At 43.5% G+C, this 19,361-nt stretch overlaps 2 protein-coding genes across 2 annotated transcripts; both read left to right on the plus strand.

Annotated features, from left to right (window-relative positions):
- The first annotated feature begins 3,127 nt into the window (after positions 1-3,127).
- LOC136437059 (stimulated by retinoic acid gene 6 protein-like) lies at positions 3,128-4,750 on the plus strand. Its single transcript, XM_066431509.1, has one exon. The coding sequence runs from the start codon at positions 3,316-3,318 to the stop codon at positions 4,162-4,164; it is 849 nt and encodes a 282-aa protein (XP_066287606.1). The 5' UTR covers positions 3,128-3,315; the 3' UTR covers positions 4,165-4,750.
- A 693-nt stretch (positions 4,751-5,443) lies between these two features.
- On the plus strand, positions 5,444-19,361 carry LOC136437057 (stimulated by retinoic acid gene 6 protein-like). The gene is made up of 6 exons (XM_066431504.1): positions 5,444-7,198; positions 7,970-8,023; positions 8,669-8,890; positions 10,012-10,188; positions 17,802-17,939; positions 18,556-19,361. The coding sequence occupies exons 1-6, from the start codon at positions 6,089-6,091 to the stop codon at positions 19,090-19,092; spliced, it is 2,238 nt and encodes a 745-aa protein (XP_066287601.1). The 5' UTR covers positions 5,444-6,088; the 3' UTR covers positions 19,093-19,361.

The raw sequence follows: 19,361 nt of genomic DNA on the forward strand, positions 1-19,361 counted from the left end.
AAGGGCTCATCTTCAAGATTCCCAAGAAGGGAGATCTAAGTAACTGCAACAACTGGCGGGGAATAACCTTGCTGTCTATCCCCAGCAAGGTGTTTTGCAGAATCCTTCTCAAAAGGATTGACAGTGTCATAGACCCCAAGCTTAGGGAGGAACAAGCGGGCTTCCGAAAAGGTCGCGGCTGCGCAGACCAACTCTTTGCCTTAAGGAATATCATCGAACAGTGTGTTGAATGGAACTCCCCTCTGTTGATAAACTTTATCGACTTTCAAAAGGCTTTCGACAGTGTTCATAGAGAAAGCCTGTGGAAAATACTAAGGGCCTATGGTATACCACACAAGATTGTTACCATCATTGGGAAATTCTACGAACACTTTGAATGCAACGTGATTACAGGAAACAGTCTGTCTAAACCTTTTTGTGTTAAATCCGGCGTCAGGCAGGGGTGCATTCTCTCCCCTATCCTGTTCCTCATCACTATTGATTGGGTGATGCGAGCAACCACGTCAGATCGTCCCCGTGGTATCAAATGGACTCCGAACATGTACCTCGAGGAGCTCGACTTTGCCGACGATCTAGCTGCCCTTTCGTCTGTCCGCACATCGCTCCAGGAAAAGACCGACCGCCTTAGTGACCGAGGCAAACAGACCGGTTTGTACATAAATAAGAAGAAGACACAAGTAATGTACATCAATACTTCCACAGATCCTCCCATCAGTATAAATGGGGAGGCACTGGAGGGGGTAGGAACTTTTACTTACCTGGGTAGTGTAATGAGTGGAACAGACGGTACTCAAAGGACATTAAAACCCGCATAGACAAAGCAAGAGTTTCTTTTAGTCGTCTGCAAACTATCTGGAAGTCCAAACAATACAGCCTCAAGACTAAGATCAAACTCTACAACAGCAATGTGAAATCAGTTCTTTTGTATGGCTCCGAAAGCTGGAGAATGACGAAGACAGATATGAGGAAGATCAACTCATTCCACAACAGCTGTCTACGCAAGATATGTAACATCTTTTGGCCAAATAAGATCTCCAATGTTGAACTGTATGCTAAAACTGGGTGTAGAAAACTCACCACTGAGGTCACTCACAGAAGACTCAAGTGGTTAGGGCATGTACTGAGGATGCCAGAAAATAGGATCCCCAAGGTTGCCCTGAACTGGAGACCAACAGGAAAGAGAAAAAGAGGCAGACCAAAGATCACATGGAGGAGGACAGTGTCAGACGACCTGGCGGCCATGGGCCTGTCCTGGAGAACTGCCGACAGCTTGGCACAGAACAGACCCAGATGGAAGACAAAAGTCATGGCCTTATGTCTCGCAAGGGATGAAGAGGATAAGTAAAGTAAGTAAGTACCATCTATTCAACCAAAGTTCGATTGAACTGGACTCGAGAATCTAAAATTGTAAGAAATTTGTTATTACGTTGTATAATTGAAAACAATTTCGATCTGTGATATAATAATGTTAATGTGAACTAGAGTTCCACAAACACATTATCTTCGCCAAATAATCAAGGCTTATTATGGAAAGTGATCTATATTTACGTGCCTATCACCCCCTGCAAATTTGATCATGCACCATACCATTTGGACGTTATGATTGGGCGAATGAGTCCAGTTAAGATAGGGTTAAAAATCATTAAGTGGTACAGGACTGGTATATGTGTAGAGTGTGCTGATATATGTTATAACTGGTCATGAAAAAATATGAGTATGTTGATATTATATGGGCCACAAAGGTTCGATATGGCAGTGTTGAAAGTTGAAAGTGATGATGAAATAGTACAGTCAATACATATGAATAGAATAAATCTGGCACGTTTTTAGGTGTTTCTAGTCAGGCTTTCTATTTTGTCCCTATTTCGTTATGTCGCCAACCACCGTGTTGAAAAAAAAATGCTTAAACTGAACGCGTCAAAAACCAGCAGGACCCACACCTCTGCTTGGAGAATACTTTATTTATTTGACCTACATGTACGTTTATGCAAGGCTATCTGTTTACATGACCTGACACTGTCCCATGTCCCAAAGGCAGTGGGTTAACAAACTTTCCTTACTAATTATGCAAATTAGCTCCTTATTTGCATAATTAGTCATTGATTATGTAAAGCACCATCCGAGCTCTCTACATACCAAACATCACGACGATCTGTCAACCCATTCTCAAGTTATTCATGTCCGAATGTCAAAACAAAAACACCCACTGCGGTTCTTAACAAGCCTCTAGGGGGCCGAAATTTACAGAACTTACTTTCTGTGGCATGAACTATCTACCACACAAAAATCATGACCATAGCACTTTCAGAAAATATACCCCTAAATTTTGAAGCTCTGCTGCAGCACCTTTGGTACCCGCTAGAAGGCCCATTATCGAACTTGACCTTCCTTTCGGTAAATCCTACCCATCCACTAAATATCATAAGGATCCATCAACAGCTTCTTGAGTTATGTTGTCCACAAGAAAATTCACATCCACACAAAGCCCGCTGCAGTACCGACGGAAAGTGCCAGGAGAACAATTTTTGAACTTGACCTCCGTTTTCACAACATCTACACACCTGCAAAAAATCATGAAGATCCATCAACGTTTCCGTCACTTTTTTTGCCTACATACAAACACACAAAAATGCTAAGTCCGCTGCAGTACTATTGAAAAACGCAAGGTAAACCATTTTCAAACTTGACCTTCCTTTACACAATCACTACACACCTACCAAAAATCATAAAGATTCATTGAAGCTTTCTTGAGTTATGCTCCTGACATACATTCAGACCCACCCAACAGATTTTTCAACCGAAAACATAATCCTCTCCGATTACAAGTACTCGGCGAGGATAAAAAGTGTCTAATAATTAGTTACTAGTAGTCCGTACGGACAATGTCGACCGTAAGAGGTGAAATTCCCGTGTATGCAATGTGGGTACTTAGTAGTGAAAACCCGCGCATACAGGTGGTGCAGTTCCCGCACGGGAACCTCGCCAATTCCCGTAACCGGGAGCTATATGCCATCTCATTCTAGTCGTGAAATTTGCAGAACTGTCTGTTTCAAACTGTTGCAAGAAGTTCTGGAGTAAAGGTTGTCGTGGTCTTGTCGACGAAGACTTCGACAAAGTCACACAGGAAGGCGACTTTCGATACAGCCGACGTGCTTTTGACAAATACGAAATCGAAGACAGAATCGTGGTATCGGTGATACTTTAGAAAGTACACCCGTGCAAACGACGGTATCCGTTTTTCGGCACGTATGACAACAACTATGGTGGTGTCCTTCCTCTGTCTGTATTCACTCGCAGTACTTGATCCTCGTCATCATGGTGAACTACCGTAAACACATGCGGGCTCTCTATCGGGGGGATGTCTCCTGGATGCCGAGTAATTTCCAGCCGAGCACCGCGAACTCTATTTACTCCGGTATGAACTATTCTGGGACCCAGATAGCGTTCATTTTGTGCGGTTTTGTCGTCCAACAGGCCACGTTTCTCTTGATCTGCGGCGCACTGTACGGCCTCGTTAGTTATCCACAGCTTATAGTTTGGATTCTGCAGTACTCAAGGCCGACGATAGGAGTCACCACTGCGACGTTGGCCGTTCAGATGTCTCTCTCAGCCTTCGTGTTCTCTCAAAGAAAAATCAACCCCACCGACAAGGACCGTCCGTTGGCCATAGACAACCGGAAGTTCTACCACGCCACTTTCTATTTCTTGTTCTTCTTTAACGTCATGGTGGGGCTGTTAACGACACTGCTGCGGGTGCTGCTGGGTGGGTTTCTCGGCGGGATGTCGCAGGCCAGGATCGACCGCAATGTCTTCATGCAGGGGTTCGAGAACTGGGACTTCGGGTTCAAGTCGTACCTGGACATGCTTCGGATTGAAGTCGCTCACAACCACCCCATTCTACTGGTCTTCTGCCAACGGCTGCTTAACGCAGCGAAGCGAAGACACCACATGCGCGAGATCAAGTCAAGGCGGGATCATAATCCTGAATTAAGACCCCTTCTCACCGATGTAGAATTTAGTTTCAATTCTAAAGACGCCCGATTTAAGAAACGCCTCAAGCTGAAGTGGTTTGTGTTGTACACCATCGTTCGAAACCCGACAGTCGTCGGCACAAGAAAGCACGTCATCGGCCGTATGGAGGAGAGTGAACGGGACCACGTCTAAAGGTTCTTAGCTGGGAGAGTCTTTGCTGCAAAGACCGCAGGAGAACCTAGAATGAGTGAACTCTACGACCAGGGTTCTGGAAACTTACGGGTGAAGTCGCTCGATAAATCATATGGTACAATAAGAGAGACGGACAGATACAAGGCTCATCCCGGCCCATAGTGTTCTGAGACTCTTTCTCTGCAGAAGTAAGCCAAAGCCTATTGGCCGAAGAACCGCTTTGAAATTGTCGTTAATAAACGTGTGCAACTGATAATGCATGTTAAGTACGTACACATTAATCATAAGGCCATGTTGATTTGATTATGTGGATGACATCCGCGCGCGCATCGATTTTCGTCTGTTTGCGCAAAAGTTTTCGCCCATAAATCATACAAAGCAGCTGCAAAATGAGCAAATATACATGCTATAAATTGCAGAACAATATTCCGGAAAACGGATACTAATGTCGTATAATAATAACGTTTTTTATCAACACGTTCGCATCAGTTTTGGGGTTCCCAGAGGATGCCCTACATATAATCAAATCAACACGGCCTAAGCTACAAAAAAATTAAGTATGGAAACTTTATTTCGGTCAATGATATCTCCGTTGATACTTTATCATGTTTTACAAATCCTTGGAAAGCTTGTGTTTCTTTTTACCATAAACTGATAGGTTTATTTATTTATTTGTATTGGGACTCCAGGAAGAATAGTGCATATTGTATATCACTAATGGAGATCGAAATAAAACAAACAAACAAACAAACAAACATTGTTTGTTATAATGATACATTTATGAGACGAACACCATGACTATGTAAATGGGTCACAAATAAAAAATGCCCAAATTTACCTTGATCAAATGTCTGTTATTTTTATGGGCTTTAAGTAGATTTTTTTTCTAGGCCGACGAAAATTACAATAATTATACTACTTTAGCAGCCCCCCCCCCCCCCGAAGGCAAACCTCTGCTTGGAGAATACAATATGCAAGCTTTTCAGTTATATTTACTACTATTGCCATTTGAGATGATACCTTATTTCTAATGATCGATCAGGCTTTATGCGGTATTCATTTCAAGGGTGGACATGGACTAATCTCCAACCAGATCTATAGGTTACATAAAGACCGTATCAAACTGGCAGATCGCAACCCTTAGATTGCGGTCTTTGCAATCTATTGGGTCTGGTTGGAGACTAGACATGGACGGACGCGGCATAGGTTAGCACTGTGCCAATTTTAGTAAAAGGTCAATGTCCGCCCGGTCATTGTGATCCTTAGGTCGCCATGTTTGAAACTTCAACATGGCTCAAGTAAGGTCCTCTAATGTGTGCCAAACACTCGTTATATGTACAGCAGCTTTACAGCGACCCGTAGGTATGCTTAATTTCACGATTGCCTCTTGGAAGGCAACTATCAAAGGAGGGCCTGCATGGGGGGGTCCCGACAACGCTCTACGCTAAATTCGGAGGGCCGGCTACGTAATACGCTAAATTCAGAAAGCCTCCCTACGCTCTACGCTAAATTCAGAAAAGCCTCCCTACGCTCTACGCTAAATTATGGAGTGGTCGGCAACGCTCTACGTAAAATTAAAACGGCCGATTACGCTCTACGTAAAAGGGGCATGCAGGCCCTCTCAAAGGTCAAAAGTAAGATGAATTCGCCTGCCTCTTGAGAAAGTCAACGCCTAGATGGGCGATGCCCCACCATGAAAAGTACACCGCACGGTCGACTGATATTGTACAGATATGTCAGTAACCGGATACCTTTACATGGTGGGGCAGGGCATAACGAAGTCCGGATTGAGCTAGCTACCATTCCCACAATAGTTATTGTAGTCGTTTTGCCTCCTTTAAAAAAACCCAGCTCATTAACCACGGTAAGGATACTGCGCATTGGTTAAAAAAACATTGTGTCCACAAATATTGATGTTAGCTTAATGTGCCGTTTGCGTCGTCGCCTAGCAACCCAGATGATCAAACACGTCCCACCAGCCGAAAAGGTAAACAATAGTTCCGCTACAGAACAGAAGGTGGGCTTAGAGAGGTCATGTAACAAAATGACGACGGTCAACGCTTCGAACGTATCGGTCGCGTCCAACACGACAGAATCCTGCGTCATTGTGGACACCTTTGCATTCTCTCACTTTTCGGCGGCCGTCGCGGCTGTCATCCTCGTCTTCCTGTCCCTGTTCGAGAAGCGGACGAGTCGCCGGTGTTGCCGGGGCGACAACGACTGCACGCGCGGCAGGCCCGGCCTCCTCGTCCCGGTGAACCTCCTCACGGCGGGCCGGGACCGCTGGGCTTACGCCTACGCCCTAGGCGCTTCTACGAACATGTGCCTTCTCTTGTTCTTCAACGCGTTTCAGGACCAGGCTAGTGGGTTTTACGTCAGCTCTGAGACCACGGAGACCAGCGCCTGGATCAACCAACTGATCGCCCTCGCTTGCGCCGTTGAGGTGGGCCTGTGTTTCTTTCCCTTCCTCGCGTGCTTGAAGACAAGGTACCGACTGATCGGGGCTCCCATCGGCCTGGGGTACTCCCTGGTGTGGCTGGCCGTGACAGTGATCGACACTGTGCAGTGCATCGGTGATAGATCCGCCTGGGACGACAGCTCAACTCTCTCCACCGTTGCCCCCTACATGGGTCTGCTGTGGTCCCTTCCAGTCATAGTTTGCCTGATTATCTTAATGGTAAAGTTTACCATACTAATGGTGGGCAGTCTCAAGTCGTGGTGTAAGGAGGGATGCGGCAGCCTCGTCGACAAGGAATCCGAGAAGATCGCTCAAGACTTTGACTTCTTATACGTTCGAACACTTCTGGTGAAAAAAGAAGAGCCAGCGAAGCTCCCCTGGTACCGGCGATGTTGTCGGCGTCGTCCCGACGACGGCTTTCGCTTCTCTGCACGCATGACGACCACCATGGTGGTGTCCCTCCTCTGTCTGTACGAGCTCGCCATCTACGAGATCCAAGCCGTCAGCATCGGGCTGGAGATCCTCCGCAGGGTCTACCAGAACGCCACGCAAAACTTCCTGGAGATCAATGGACAGGTCAGTCCAGAAAAAATATGCTGATCACATAAAGAAATAACTTGTGCGTACGTAATGTTCTATACATATCTAACGTAGTCGAAGGGCCAACGCTCTAGGCCCTTCGACTATTATATCTATGACAAAACGGAAAGGTAACGGAAAGGAAGGTACCTGAAACGTCTGACCGCTACCAAAATCTATCCAGCTCCTTGAATAACTGTTATCTTGTGTTCAATGATGATGATGGTGGGAAAAAAGACGCCTGTTTGCTCTGACAGTTTAATAGAATTAGCGGTAACATTCTTAGTTTTCGCCAAAAAAGCAATTACTCAAACAACTGGATATGATTTTGGAAACGGTCAGACGTTTCAAGTAGCATCTACTACTTTTCGTCAGTGACTGTGTGCAAGATCAGTTGAACACCAGGTTTATAACCACGAACTATGAATTGATATGCAAATAAGGAGAAGACAAATTTTTTGATAGTCCAATAGAAAGCAAATTAGACAACTCAAGACAAGGTTGAAGTAAAAGATAATAGGTATCTTATTACCTGGATGTCTAATCTTCATCGACGTATTCTTAGTTTTAACGAGTGGCTACGTTTCAGACTACGTACTGGATGAAAACTATCAGAACTTAGTTCCTCATGTGTAATAGAGAGTGTGAAACTGACTACTTTAATGCATTAGTGCTTTGTACAACAAGATGTAATTGATCCAGCCAATGGCTGAATGTTTTTTGTTTACACTGTTAAACCATTTGATTGATTGATTGATTGATTGACAGGTCGTGGTGGGTGCGAACACTACGTCGGTGGACAACGTACTCTTCGCCACGCAGGTAGTTACAATCACTGGTATCAATATTTTGATACCATTTGTATTGACCGATATATGTAGCACCAGTAGTGTAGACGATACCCAACATGTTGGTTTGTTCATATACTTGTAAGTAGGTTAAGGGGGCAGACCCGTTTATTTTGGGTTTCTAAAGTCTAGGTACCGTCTCTTCCAGGTAATTATTCTGAAGCAAAATAACCGTGTATGGAATGAAATGGTATTACTTCCGCTACAAGACCAACTGACTTTTGTTTCTTCAACCTCTATGATTTTGGTGAATTAGAAGAAATAATACATTATTTTCATGTACATTATTTTCACGTAAAGAATGCTGCGCAAAATTGGGCATTTTCGCGTAGGATAAAACGTATAGAAAAAAAGAAATTCGGCAGAAATGACTGATGTTGATAAATCTAGCGTGTCAATAAAGATTTGTTAAGATCTTTGGAGAGAATGATTTCAAATTGTACACTTTGTAATGAATCATCCAATGATAATGGCAATTTTAGAACAACAGATTATTGAGTGATGTATATCATAATATTCTAATGTACCCCACAGCGCAGTTCAGGCAATCGATGGTTGCCTGCGAAGCTGTCGTTTGTTTGTGTAAATATTGAATAAAAACATTCCTTCATTCATCCAGGTGTCGTGGATCGTGTCTGGAGTGACGGCGTTCCTGGTCCACATCGTTTACGTGTTCATCATCATGGGCGCCTACAGGCGACACGTCCGGCTGCTGTACCGGGGCGACACCTCCTGGATGCCGGCGAGCTACCAGCCGAGCACCGCCGTCTCTATCACCGCGGGCATGAAGTACTCCGGCAGCCAGATAGCGTTCATCCTGTGGGGCTTTATCATTCAACAGGTAGCTTTCCTAGGATCCTGGTTATATATTTGTATTGTACAAGGTATGACATCTACAAGGTATGACATCTACTGATACAGTTCTATAAGGCTAATTTACCTACTACAAGGGTGTATAGTATGGGCTTTTACAATCATTTGAGGAATTTCTAACGTCTAGACATCCTTTGATATATTTTCCTATGTATTTCATGCAGGGGTTGTTACATGTTAATATGTACTTAAAGTTGCTATTCAATTCAATGGAGATAAATTCTGGTATATAAGATGAAAGCCTTGTGGATTTGGATGAACTTCTACGTTCATCTTCAACGTTTATATGGGTTAGAAAAATATCTATTTATTTTTTGAGCAGGTTAGTATTTCATGAAATTTATGTAAAATGTATATAATATGTTTTTGAGCAAATACATTGATGCATGCGTCTCTTTGATATTTGAAAAGGACTTTGTTCATTTCCATCCACGGCTGTGTTCATATCATCTTCATCCATGAAATTTAGGTGGGGTAGAAAACTATATTCTATCTACTTTTTGAGCGGTTTTGCATTTCCTCGTGAAATGGATGTAAATGAATGCTGTGTATCTTTAAGGGAATATATTGATGCCACGTTGATCATTGAAAAATTACTTTAAGAAAAATACTCCGTGACCAGTATCATTGCTATCTTTACCAAACTCTTATGAAGCGATTAAGTATATTTTCTTTTAGTTTAGAACGAGGTAACGTTACTGACTGCAGTTCAGAAACTGAAATGGGGCTAGGGAAAATAAGGGGACACAATACACCAAATTTAAGTGTGTGCAATAAGCGTTAATTCCCGTGAATAGTTTCACCAAGTTTGCAAGTCAAAGGATATATAACAAAGTTCTTCCAAATGTGTTTTTGTTTTCAGGTTAACACCACATGAACTGCAGTATATGTGTAAACATTTCACGTTTGGGACAGCATCTGTTAGCAGCGACACCTATAGCTGCAGTGCATAATGGCACTAGTCAGTATTGCCCTGAGGAACGTGACAGACGGCCACCGAAATGTCGGAGTGAATGAAACACTTCGTTACGTACACAAGAGACATTTATTATCCAATCGTTAATCTTGAGGGGTTTTATGATTCAACAGGTAACGTTCCTGGTGATCTGCGCGGCCGTGTACATCTGTATCCTGTTCCCGGACCTGATGTTACGGCTGCTGGACTACTTCGGACCGGTCACTGCGGTCAGTCTGACCACACTGCTTGTACAGAGGATCATGGCCACGGTTCTGTTCTCACAGAGCAAGGTCAACAAAAAAGACAAGGTGCGTATAGACTGTCGTTTCTAGGTACATGTATACGCAATCAGACCGTCTTTGTTACGACCATTAAAATGGCTTTAATACACCCCCACCGTCAAAGCGGAACCGGCCCAGATCAGACGACAGTTCGCTTAAGGTTCCGGTTCGGAATTGTTTTGACCTAAAGAGTGCGTGAAGATAAGACGCAAATCCTAGGTTTTCTCGTTAGTTTTGGCTCCCGATTTTTCGGCTATCGCTATATCAGTGTGTTATAGCCAGTGCCACAGATTATTATGAGTGTATTTATCTTTTATATTTCCTGAAAGACCCGATCTTCGTAGCGTTTTACGGTTTCCGAGTTTTGGTCGTCCGCGAAGACTTCCTGGTATTAGTGCGCGATGACGGTAATGCGGCCTTGTCGCCTGATTACCCGAATCGTGCGTTCTATGTGCGTTTTGCATGGTTTCGCACCATCGGGGATTGCGGAAAACGTATACTCACGATTTCTTTCATTTTTCCTAATTGCACAGACAGAATAATGACCTTCATTCCCATATCAGACATTATCCAAGGAAAACTTTTATTTTCCTTCCAGCGGCCTTGGAAGAATGCCCTAAAAATAGCAGTTTTGGGGGATGAAAATTGCTTTTAGTGACGGTTTTCACCCAAAATGACGTTTCCACAGAGAATATCAAATTCGTCTGTCGTTTGAAGGCAAGGCATCCCTATCCATAGGAAACATTGAATTGGCCAAAAAAGGATGTCTGGAAAAGCTCTATTGTCTTTCTGGGAACGAGTCAGGTCGGCCCCGAATTGTAAAAAAAAACAACTCAGAACCGAGACCAGAACACGTTCGTTCGAACGTCCGCCATATTGTCTCCTCGATCGTTATGGACGGGGTACCAGAGTTTTTCGTTGACGAACTGTCAGACGCCAACTTAGAGGCAGTTTTCGGGTCATGGGAAGCTGGGGAGGACGCCCAGGACGCCGCAGCAGTTGAGGGACGAGAAGCTGACTACCTTGGAATCCAGGGCCTACCTTTCGGCCTTCCGCTCCCCCCGATGATACATATGCTCCGGATTCCAGGGTAGTCAGCTTCTCGCCGCCAAAATTCTCCTACGTTTCTACCCAGGAGGACCCCAGGCCGGTATGTTCACGTTTCTGAGGGGTTTTACCCGGCGAAAATTAAGAATATTGCCGGCAAAGTGATGTCGCCTTGTTCAAAATAAACGCCCCCCTCCCCAGGGCCCAAGTCACGTACACGCTGTATTATAAACCTCCCCAAACCGATGTGTTGGCATCGAAAAAAAATACGGTCAAAATCGCCAAAATACAAGTTTCTACCTACAAGGATCTCATCCCGATATGTGTACACTTCTGTGGGATTTTTTTTCCGGGCAAACTACAAGGAAAGGGGACGTAAACATGCATGGTTTTCTTACTACAGCTATAAGCATTTAACAACCCGTCAGTTTGTAACCGTGTGGGCTCAAAGACAAGTTACTGCTTGTTTACACTGGATTAACATATGAAGATCATAATATGTACAATGGATTGATTCTACATGTATAGTATTAAATAAAGAATATACAGGAATGTGTCTCTCTTATATGGGTCAGTTTAGATAGGCTATGTGATAATAACGTTAATGACCCGCCTGTTCCTCGGTGTATATGGCGTCATAACGCCTGGTCATGTGCTATAACCACCTCATAAAACCACCTCGGGGCGGGTCATTAACTAATAATAACCCTTAATTCTAGAACTTCCATCATTCTGTAATGACTCGACGCTGCTCTCTACAGGGAACGCCATTGTTTAGCGCTGAGCTCCGAGATCTCTGCCAAATCAATAGACGAATTCGCACGGCACAAACTGATTACGTCATATGGGGTGCCCGTTTAGGATTTAAACAGCAACCGCCACGTCATTGCGCGATTTCGAACGCGTTCGATCGAAACGTCCCGAATCCGGAAGAGCCGAGTGTCTAAAATGATATGCTGGATCTTATGCATAATTAATAATTCGTTGTTTTTTTCGTATCCTTTCCATAATATATGCATATACTCCGTTAAATTCGTTGTTACTTATCATCAGTTTTTACGCATTTCGTAAAATTCGTTCTATCAAATAAGAATGACATATGGTGCATATGGGCACTAAGTTTTTGTCGGCAGCATACGGGACCCGGCGTCTCCCGTTTACATTCTATTTTCACTTTCGTCGGAAGGCCGGGCGCCCGAACATGTGCCGTCAAACATTTCCGGATATCCCTATACTATTTCAGTGGCTATTCCCCTTCCTCCCTTGCGTAAAATACCGATAAAAACGGCTTATTTTTCACTTACCTGTCGAAAATCAGTCGGGGCGCAGATTGTAATCGAACACTCGGCTCTTCCGGATTCGGGACGTTTCGATCGAACGCGTTCGAAATCGCGCAATGACGTGGCGGTTACTGTTTAAATCCTAAACGGGCACCCCATATGACGTAATCAGTTTGTGCCGTGCGAATTCGTCTATTGAGTCCGCTTCCAACGGTCGCTAACCCACACTGCAAGTCCAGTCGAACCGCAGAGCTCTATGCACATCTGTTCTGCGCAGCCTTCTCTAAGACGGCGTTCGCCGGGTCACGGCCGAACCCGGGTTGGACCCTGTTGCATGAGTGTAAACAACTACCTGTGGTGCAACTAAAAGACCTCAGACCTATATAATGTTTACACTTTTTCACATCTACAGGATTTGCCTAGTATAACCATGTAGATATTTCGTGCATTGTAAAAAGACAGCGAACGCTGTGGCCTTCGAAACATTGAGAATATTTGGTCAGTTTATTTGTGTTTGTCTTATTTACAGTTCACCTGGATCCAACTAGATGTTTACATCGCGTGATAGCCCATTTCCTCACCTTTAAATTGATACCAAAGTCCCTAGGATAATTTTAGGGCAACCGGTTTTGCCCCCCCCCCCCCCAAAAAAACTGCGACAATACCTACTTTGCGGTGGTGAACTTTCTGCCTAGTTCTAGCTACCGATGCGTGCACTCCTGCGCTTTGGATACATTTCGATACATTTCGCGTAGCATAGAAAAGCCCATTTTTTTATTATTAGAAGCTCTATGAACGCGGCTACCACATGCAATATGATAATTGACATGATAACAGTCAAGTACAGACAGACAGAGGTTTCAGTAAAAGGTACCTGATATTTACAAAATAGTCAAATTTGAAGTCAATCACTTCGAACTCCGGCGTTCGAACGACCGAACCTAGCCAGTACGTTCCATTTTCCTGCCGCGGGGGTCAGGCGAGGTCAGGTGCAATGTTTCAGCCGGTGTTGGGAACGTTGATGAAACTAACGGCTCATGTTTTGCCGTCTAAAATTAATATTCTGAAACACTTCCAAATAAGACTAATATCATCTTGAAGTCAGGAAAAGTGAGATTCATATGCAAGTTGACCAATGCCATTAGATATGTTTTGAGTTCTGTAAAGCATGGTGAAAGGACATTGTGTTTGTCTTCTTCTTAAATAATAAGACGTCCTACAAATTGACCTGTTGTTCGTTTTTTTGGGGGCAAAACCGGTTGCCCTAAAATTATCCAAGGGACTTTGGTATCAATTTAAAGGTGAGGGAATGGACTATCACGCGATGTAAATATCTAGTTGGATCCAGGTGAACCGTCAAACATACACGCACAAATATACTGACCAAAAAATTGTGCAATGTTTCGCAAGCCACGGCGCTCGCTGACAATTTGCTGTGCACGAAATATCTACATGGTTGTGTTGGGCAAATCCTGTAGATGTGAAAAAATATAAACATTATGTAGGTTCGAGGTCTTTTTGCTGCACGACGGACGGTTGTTTACACCCATGCAACGGAGTCAAATCGTGACGCGGCAAACGCCGTAAAAAAAGAAAATAAAGCGTTCTAGGGTGACCTGCGGTTCGACTGAGTCTGTCTATATGGCGAAGCCGGAAAAAGTTAAAAAAGTTAAAGATCCTCCCTGGCTAAATTGGCATTTTGACTTTTCATTGTTTTCTCATTACCAGATTGAGAAAGAACTGTAGCTGTACTGAACAGTGATAGCTGGTCATGAAAGAATTCTAAATCTGATTTAATTTGTGGACCATGTGGATGACGTCATCAAATTGTATGATTTTTTTCTAAGAGAAAATACAGCACTTTGGTACATAACACTGTAATGAAAATATGTTTTCAATGTGCATAATGATCAAAGCTATATTGATATCTACTTATCATCTGTAGTTATTAAAAATAATTGTTTGTACCTAATTAGAAAAATCATTTTCTAATAACTATGGACACATAGATATTAATTTGTGCAAACGTACGTTTGTAGCTTTGATCATTATGCACATGGAAAACATAGTTTCATTGTAGAGTTATGTACCAAAGTGCTGAGAAAACAATAAAAGGTCAAAATGACAATTTAGCCAGGGAGGAAACCTTAAATCCTTTACACAAGTTTGATGTATATGGGTGGTGCCCATCTTCGTTTCCCTTGGGCCGTACATTAAGGGAAAAGTCCACTGGTGGTGATGTGTGTTCAACACCCATACTCTTTCTCATGAGTTCACAGTGCAAATTAAGCAGCATGAACATTTGCAGTATCTACGTTTCATAATGGTTTTATTGGTCAGAAATTACCCGCAATGGCAGCCTTTCTAGCGCTGAATTGATGCAGGGTATTACAGGTTTCACACACTACACAACATATATGATATCTTATCCACACTTGCATTTTGTGGAACTGTCGCAAAGGTCTGGGCGGCTGCCATTCGGCGCCACCAGAGCTCGACACCAACAAGGCCACTGGACCGGACTCCATACCCGCAAGTGTACTGAAACAAGCTGCACCCAAGCTAGCCAAGCCCCTAGCCAGTCTCTTCCAGCTACTACTAGACAAGCACCACATGCCGAAACAATGGAAAGTCGCAAATCCCAGTCTACAAAAATAGTAACAAACATGACCCAAATAACTATAGACCGATCTCCCTGCTGAGCATTATCAGCAAGGTAATGGAAGCACTCATTAACAATGCACGATGGAAACACATCAGTGAGAACAGACTTATTAGCGATAATCAATTTGGATTCAGAGCAGGCCACTCGACAACAGATGCGCTTACTTTTGTGACCCAACTTCTACATGACACCAAGGACAGACAGCAAGAGAGTAGACTGATCCGCCTGGACATAAGCAGAGCATTCGACCGGGTCTGGCACAGGGGGCTCATTGCTAAACTGGACGCCATCGGTGTTAAAGGAAGCTTACTAAGATGGATCAAGGACTACCTGTCCGACAGACAACTAAAAGTGGTAATCAGCGGAAAAACGTCCTCCTCCAAAGCTATTAACGCTGGAGTCCCCCAGGGCTCGATCCTCGACCCTCTCCTATTTCTTATCTTTATTGATGACATCACAGAAAAGCTAACAAACACTGCCATGCTATATACTGACGACACATCCCTCATGAACATCATTAGGAAAAGACTAGAAAGAACTTCAGCTGCACAGTCACTCAACAAAGACCTCCAGGAAATCCAGAAATGGGCACAAGAATGGAACGTTCTTTTTGGGGCGACAAAATGTAAACGTTTGACAGTCAGCAACCTGAAGGACGTCGACGTAGAAGGCAACCACCCTGTCCACAACTTCATGGACACTGTCCTCTCCGACGTGGAAGAAGTTGAACTACTAGGTCTTACAATCAGAAGAAACCTGACATGGTCTCACCACATAGACAAAATGTCTGCTGATGCTGGAAGACTACTAGGCCTTCTAAGCTATAAGAAGAGTCTCCCCATACCTAAGTCCTAAACAGAGAGCAAATATTTACAAAAGCATGGTTAGATCGTCAATGGAGTATGCTGCAACTGTGTGGATGGGAGCCTGCGCCACAACCCATAGCTCGCTAGACGCCATACAGAGAAGGGTTTTGTCTACGTTTATGAGTGTGAATTGTCTTTTCCCTTTATTTTCTTGAAGTAAAATCTGCCAAAGACAGTCACTCAAGGGCTGTTGAGTCTATAAGAAAAATTGTCATTTTGGGAAAGGCAGATTGGGGAAAGCAATTTTGAAGTTACGGCACTTAACTTAAGTGCTTTTGAAAAAGGTGGTCTTGGCCTACAAGTTGTACTTATTTCTAAAATGTACAATAGGCTCATTATAAAAGCTATCAATGTAATTATGTACGTAGCACGCAATAAAACATACAATTTGAAAAAGCACCATTGAATCATCAGCACTAAGGTAATTAAGTGAAAGAGAAGTTCATAACAGCTAAGGTTCTATCTGAAATGACTACCAAATGTCAAACAAGTGTTCAAACCAATTAACAGCTGTCTCATCCCTATTATTCTGGTTTCCGCATTTACAACATTTCTTCCTTATTTTCCTAGATAATTTTGCTAAAATTCATGAAAATTCCCATATTTTTGTGCCGAGCGGCGTCACTTTCCACGTCCGTGTTGTCTGAATGAAGTCGATACTGAACAATGGAGCATTTGCTACTGTAACAAAGGATCGATGTTTTGCATACAACATCAAGAGCCTCTGTTTACATCGGGAATAGAAGTTTAGTGGCGAGTGTTTTGCAAGAATCATCTTACCGCGCATAGGAGCCGCTGCACGGTATTTTCCATTACAATGAACAGAAAAATTCGAATGCCGGGTTTGGAATCAATGAAGTCCTGTTCATAAGACAAAGGCCTTGTATATATTAAATGAATATTTAAAAATAACAAACATAAAATATTTATTTATCTATTAATAGAAAATAAAAATATGATATTCATAAATATAATATTGATAGATTAATATAATATTAATATATATATTTAATATCTAAAAAGAAAAAAAATCCATGCACGGACTCGATCCCGGATCTTCCGGATCCGAAGTACTACGACGTTACCAGTTGAGCTACCTGTAGTGTGTACTATACGCCATTGTGCATAATGCTCTGACCTCACTACATGGTATCATTTATGTCGATTTTTGGTCGTTTTCTTGACGAAATCATTTTTTTCCTCTGCAATCTTGTGGTATAGATGTAATATGGTCATTTTTCAGGATATCAAAGTCCGAAACCACAATGCAATGATATTTCCGAACAGTTGTAGCAGTTACATGCCGTCGCCCTCCTATGTGCCATGCAAATCAAGCCTGCCTGCTTTTCTTGCTCCCTTGCCATATAAGGCAACGGCTATACAACAATTTTGGAACGTCTTGCCATATAAGGTATTCTGGTGTGCGACACAGTGTTGAACCAAGTACCATTCATGCAGAAGACTGCAGGACTGCAGGACAGCAAGCAAGGTAAGAGCCATCTTATTGCGTTTTGTCGCGAAGGCGACAAAACGCAAAAAAAGGTGACCTCAATACGACTTTCCCCAGCCGAAGTCAAGTACCCATTTACACCTGGGTGGAGTGAGGAAAGTCGTGTAAAGTGCCTTTCCCAAGGGCACAAGATCGGTGACATGACAGGATACGAACTCGGGACCTCTTGATTCTGAGTCGAACGCTCTGCCGTTGCGCCATACGACCCCACAAATCTTGTTAAATCTTTGGTAGTGCCAGATAAAACCTTGCATGAATTTCTATATTTCCAGGACCGGCCGTTGGCCATAGACAACAGGCGGCTGTACCACATCACCTCCTACTTCCTCTTCTTCTTCAACCTCATGGTCGGGTTCTTCTCCTCCGTGTGGAGGCTGCTGCTGGGAGGATTAATGGGCGCCATGCTACAGGCACGCATTTTCTGATCATTTTTATGAAAAATAGAGGTCATGTTTTCAACAGGAGCGTCCGTGTGCATGTTGGGAAAGTCGTGTAAAGTGCCTTTCCTAAGGGCACAAGATCGGTGACACGGCAGGATTCGAACCCTGGACCCCTTGGTTCTGAGCGGAACACGCTGCCGTTGCGCCACACGACCCCACTAATGAGAGGTCTTAATGAGACCACGAAATTATAAGATTTTGGGCCATGTAGAGACTTGCTATGATACTGCAGCGGAACGTCCGGTTTTTATATCTCGTGTTCTGAACAAGCGACATTTGTATGGTCACGCGTTTTGAGTGGTAGATAGCTCTTGTGCTTGGGAAGAAGTGGTATAAGTTTGGGGCGGCTAGCATCGAATTTTAGAACTGCAAGGACTATTTTGTTAAAATCTTCCAAAGATAACTGAAGAACATAAGCATGATCGTAAACATATGTCTTTGTTGTAACCTGCATTTAGCTTATTTGAACAAAAATACACATTAACCTTTAGCACTGTAACCGTTTGGAACCCAATTCCCTATTGGTTACAGAGTTTGGCAGGCAGCAGGGAAAAAGTTAAGGTTTTTCATTCATTCACTGTTACAGGCACGGATAGACCACAGCGTCCTCATGCGTATACTCGAGCACTGGGACACCGGCTTCAAGTCGTACCTGGGCATGCTTCGGATCGAGGTGGCGCACACGCACCCAGTCTTACTGGTCTTCGTGCAACAGCTGGTGGACGCGACCAGGACCGAGGAAGGGCGGTCAACATCCGCCTCGTGGCAGGTAGACGCCGAGAGGGACGAAGTAAAGATGTCCGTCCATAGCATCGAAGCTGGACAAGAATTCAAACACCGCGAGTCTTCCTCTAGACTGCCCCCAGCACGATTTAAATGGCTGGTACTCTACACCATCTTTAGGAACCCTGCCATAATTAACACCAGGAGTAAAGTACTCGACATGGAGGAGGAAGATAAAAATGCAATTTACGAGTTTCTAGTCGAAAGAATCTTGGCGTCTAAGGCGACAACCTCGCAAGAAGGTACTAAATCCAATAACTCCGAGGACGAAACAAGGAGTCAGCATACCAGCAGAACGAGTCTGGGCAAATCAACACACTCTCTTATTAAAGTAGACTGACTTAAGCTGGTTTCAAGCGTTGGAAGAGGAGATATATTGAAAGAAAAGGTGTGAGTGTGACTTAATTCAGATCCACAAGTAGTCTCAGAGTTGTGCTAGGTAACTCAGGGGACCGTTGTCAATTTGTTCATAATGCAATGTGCAAATGTATAGCTAGCTTTCGGCAACATTTCCATTGTCAGACTCATCAAATGTTTGTTTGTTTGTATTGCATACCCTGTAAAAAAACGTCTAATGGCGTAACACAATGATTGTACTTGTACAAGGAA

The sequence above is a fragment of the Branchiostoma lanceolatum genome, chromosome 6 (genome assembly GCF_035083965.1).
Source record: "Branchiostoma lanceolatum isolate klBraLanc5 chromosome 6, klBraLanc5.hap2, whole genome shotgun sequence".
NCBI classification, from domain to species: Eukaryota; Metazoa; Chordata; class Leptocardii; order Amphioxiformes; family Branchiostomatidae; genus Branchiostoma; species Branchiostoma lanceolatum.

Coding starts and splice junctions, on each gene's coding strand:
- LOC136437059 (XM_066431509.1), top strand. CDS start 3,316: ATGGTGAACTACCGTAAACACATGCGGGCTCTCTATCGGGGGGATGTC.
- LOC136437057 (XM_066431504.1), top strand. CDS start 6,089: ATGTGCCGTTTGCGTCGTCGCCTAGCAACCCAGATGATCAAACACGTC. Junction 10,189..17,801: donor AGGTCAACAAAAAAGACAAG/GTGCGTATAGAC, acceptor CTATATTTCCAG/GACCGGCCGTTGGCCATAGA. Junction 17,940..18,555: donor TAATGGGCGCCATGCTACAG/GCACGCATTTTC, acceptor TCACTGTTACAG/GCACGGATAGACCACAGCGT.